The 3,176-nt window shown below is 51.8% G+C and overlaps 1 protein-coding gene across 1 annotated transcript; it reads right to left on the reverse strand.

Moving 5' to 3' along the window:
- Positions 1 to 1,021: 1,021 nt before the first annotated feature.
- On the reverse strand, positions 1,022 to 2,646 carry LOC148026384 (uncharacterized). Its single transcript, XM_087690438.1, has one exon. The coding sequence runs from the start codon at positions 2,510 to 2,512 to the stop codon at positions 1,151 to 1,153; it is 1,362 nt and encodes a 453-aa protein (XP_087546564.1). The 5' UTR covers positions 2,513 to 2,646; the 3' UTR covers positions 1,022 to 1,150.
- Positions 2,647 to 3,176: the final 530 nt, after the last annotated feature.

The raw sequence follows: 3,176 nt of genomic DNA on the forward strand, positions 1-3,176 counted from the left end.
TCCTTCACTTCACTACTTGCCATATCCCTAACTCTAAATTGGAGACCAAATCATTGCAAGCTACGATGTTGGTTGCATCCAAGTTGCTTGACTAGCCTGATTAGCACTTGGAACGTGATAAGCTTAATAGGATGCTATGACTAGGTTGACTATATAAGATGATGTCATTCCTACTAAATCTTGGGTTTATCATTTCTATTATATGCTTGAATACTTTCGGGTTCCTTGAGGTTAGATGCTAAGTTGGACAAGCTTGGAGGAACAGGTTTGGTAGCATTCCCCTTGGCCTACATTTCAAGCTTCCTCCCCATGGTTGGATTGGGCTTTTGTGTGTCAAGATTATGATTTTCTAAAATGCTTAGCTGGTTAGGCTTATCAGAAGAGGATTGAGGAGATCAGAGATGGGTGATGAGTGGATGACGGAGAAAGCAAATCAATTTTAGTTTTGTCTAGATACTAAACCTAAGTAGTGTGACTGATTGCTTCTTATCGAGGGTCTCCCCCTAGAGGACATGCCATAACATCACAAGATCTCCACTTCCAGATGTGCCTTGTGTACCACATTTGATCAAACTATTTCTCATCTATTTATCTTTTACCTACCTACTAGGTGGGTTTGGGGTTTTATTTTCCTAGTGTCATCTATTTGTGGGTTCTAGGCCAAATGTTATCCAAAATCATTTTACAAGCATAGCATATAAGTTTCTTCCACATTTTTGTATCGAACTAGTCTTTGGCATATTTGGGGAACACATAATGCATTCATGTTTAATTCGACCTCTAGTATCATAGTCATGTGAGTCATGTTTGAGGATAGACTTTGGGGCAATTTAATTCTATTTTTTTAGTTGGTGTGATCTTTAGAGAGGTGGTTGCTTTGTTGATGGATTTTGCCTACACGAACATTCTCATTGTAGCTTTATATTTTGTTGTGGCCTTTTGGCTCCCTACGTTGTTCTTTGAGGCTTTGAGGCCGCTTGGTTAGCCATAAGGCCCTTCGTAAAATTTATATTCACTCATTCAAACTTGAGAGAGAGAGAGCGCGCTATCAAACGAGGGTCAAGAGATAATTGATGTGAACACTTTATAAGAGTAGCATTAGTTAATGTAGAGTTTATTCATTGGGTTTGCATGGATTTATTCTATAAGACTAACTGAGCCGCCTGGCCTTGCATGCTGGGAGGGGAGTCCCGCAGAGGGCCGCATTGCCAGGGCGGTAGGAGGAGACAGGGAAGGTGGTGAAAGGCTGCTGCTGGGGTATGCGGCCGGAGAGCTGATTGTAGGAGACGTTGAAGGAGGTGAGGCCTTGGAGCTTTGTGCCGAAGGAGGCAGGGATGCTGCCGGATAGCTGGTTCTGCTGCAGCTGCAGGAAGCGGAGGGAGTCGAGGTTGGCCAGTGAGGCTGGGATGGCACCGGACAAGGCGTTGTTGGAGAGGGCCAAGCTCTGCAGGTTGGCGACGGAGCCGAGCTGGCTTGGGATGGGGCCGGTGAGAGCGTTGTCGGAGAGGTCGATGAGAGGGGTGACCTCGTCGGAGTTATCCTGGAGCTGTTTGATGTTGGCCACCCACTGCGGGAAGGGACCCGACAGGCCGCAGGAGCTGAGGTGGAGTTCCCCGAGCTTGGGCAGGGTGGAGAGGCCCGAGATCGCTGACGGCCCGCTGCTGCCCAGAGGGTTGTTGTCCAGGTCCACGATCTCCAGGCTCTTGAGGTTGCTCATGTCCTTGGGCAGGCCCGTGATCTGGTTTTGGTAGAGGAACAGGAAGAAGAGGTTGGTGAGGTTGGCCGTGAAGGCGTCCGGGACGACGCCCGAGAGGCGGTTGAGGGCCAGATCGGCGTTGAAGAGGTTGCCGAGGAGGCCGAAGGAGGCGGGGATGGCCCCGCTGATTTGGTTATTGTAGATGCGGATGTGCTGCAGGCTGGCCATGCCCCCGATCGAGGTGGGCAGTGGGCCCGTGAGCCTGTTGTAGGACAGGTCCAGCTCCTGAAGGCTGCGCAGCTGCCCGAACGACTCCGGGATGGACCCCGTGAGGCCGCCTCCGCTGCCGCTGTCTCTCTCGATGATCATGTTGGCCAGCGACAGCTGCTGCAGCTTGCTGAGCTGGCCTAGGGACGGCGGGATGCTGCCGTGGAAGCTGTTCTCCAGCAGGCTCAGCACTTGCAGCTCGGAGAGTGACCCCAGGGCGGGCGACAGGGTGCCCTGCATCCTGGCCTGCGACACGTCCAGCTGGACCACGCGGCCACTGCTGGCGTCGCAGGTGACGCCCTCCCAGGAGCAGCAGTCCGGCGTGGAGGCCTTCCACGTGGCCAGCTTCTGGGAGGGGTCCTTGGTCACCGCGGCCTTGAAGGCCAGCAGCGCCGTCCGGTCCTGGGCCACGCAAGCAGCTGCGGCCGACGTCACAGCATAGCTGCCCATGATGATGGTGAGGGCCATGGCGAGCACTAGGAAAACTGTAGCAGAGCTGGAGATGGCAGCTGCAGGGCTTAGACCGCCATTGCGGAGAACGGAAGGCATCGTCGTCGGCACCGGGAGATAAAGAAGCTAATCAGATTGTTGCGAGCTGATCTCGATAGATACGAGAAGATAAGCAAGCAGCTCTGGGATGCGTAAGAGATGGAGATGGTGAGTATGTGCTGGAGCTGCAAGAGTGCGCCCCCTCGTATTTCATACAGAGCCTTGGGACCTTAGCCGTTTTTGACCAAGAATCGGTCAAGACCGAAACGCTGACTGCTTACCACCCACCTTACAGCTTGCCCCGGGCCCCCAGCCTTTGATTATCACATGGAAGCGCGACTCGCAAGTCGCAATTTCACAACGATACATCGGATAAGTGCAGCATTCGAAACTTGCCTCAAACAGTAAACTTTTGATTACGTTTATCACTCGGGTAACGGAACACAAGCCTTTTTCGTATGGCACGAGCGCTGTTCCCAGGTAAGTAAGAGGTCTGGAAAGCGGTGACTTCATGGTCCTCGCACGGTTCCCCGTTGTTTTTTCAACACTAACGTTATCTAAATTCTTCGGTTGGAACTTTTCAGGTGCTGCTCTTTGGAGATGGGCCATATAGCATAGATATTAGGCTCTAGAGTCTAGACTCTAGCCCCAATCAACTTTGAAACTTAAGCCTTCAATGCGACATTTGTGGTAGAGTGCTTTCTCACGGTGAATGTGTCTCGAA

The sequence above is a fragment of the Lygodium microphyllum genome, chromosome 13, assembly GCF_053477565.2.
Source record: "Lygodium microphyllum isolate KBCC chromosome 13, Lygodium_microphyllum_v1.1.10, whole genome shotgun sequence".
Lineage (NCBI taxonomy): Eukaryota > Viridiplantae > Streptophyta > Polypodiopsida > Schizaeales > Lygodiaceae > Lygodium > Lygodium microphyllum.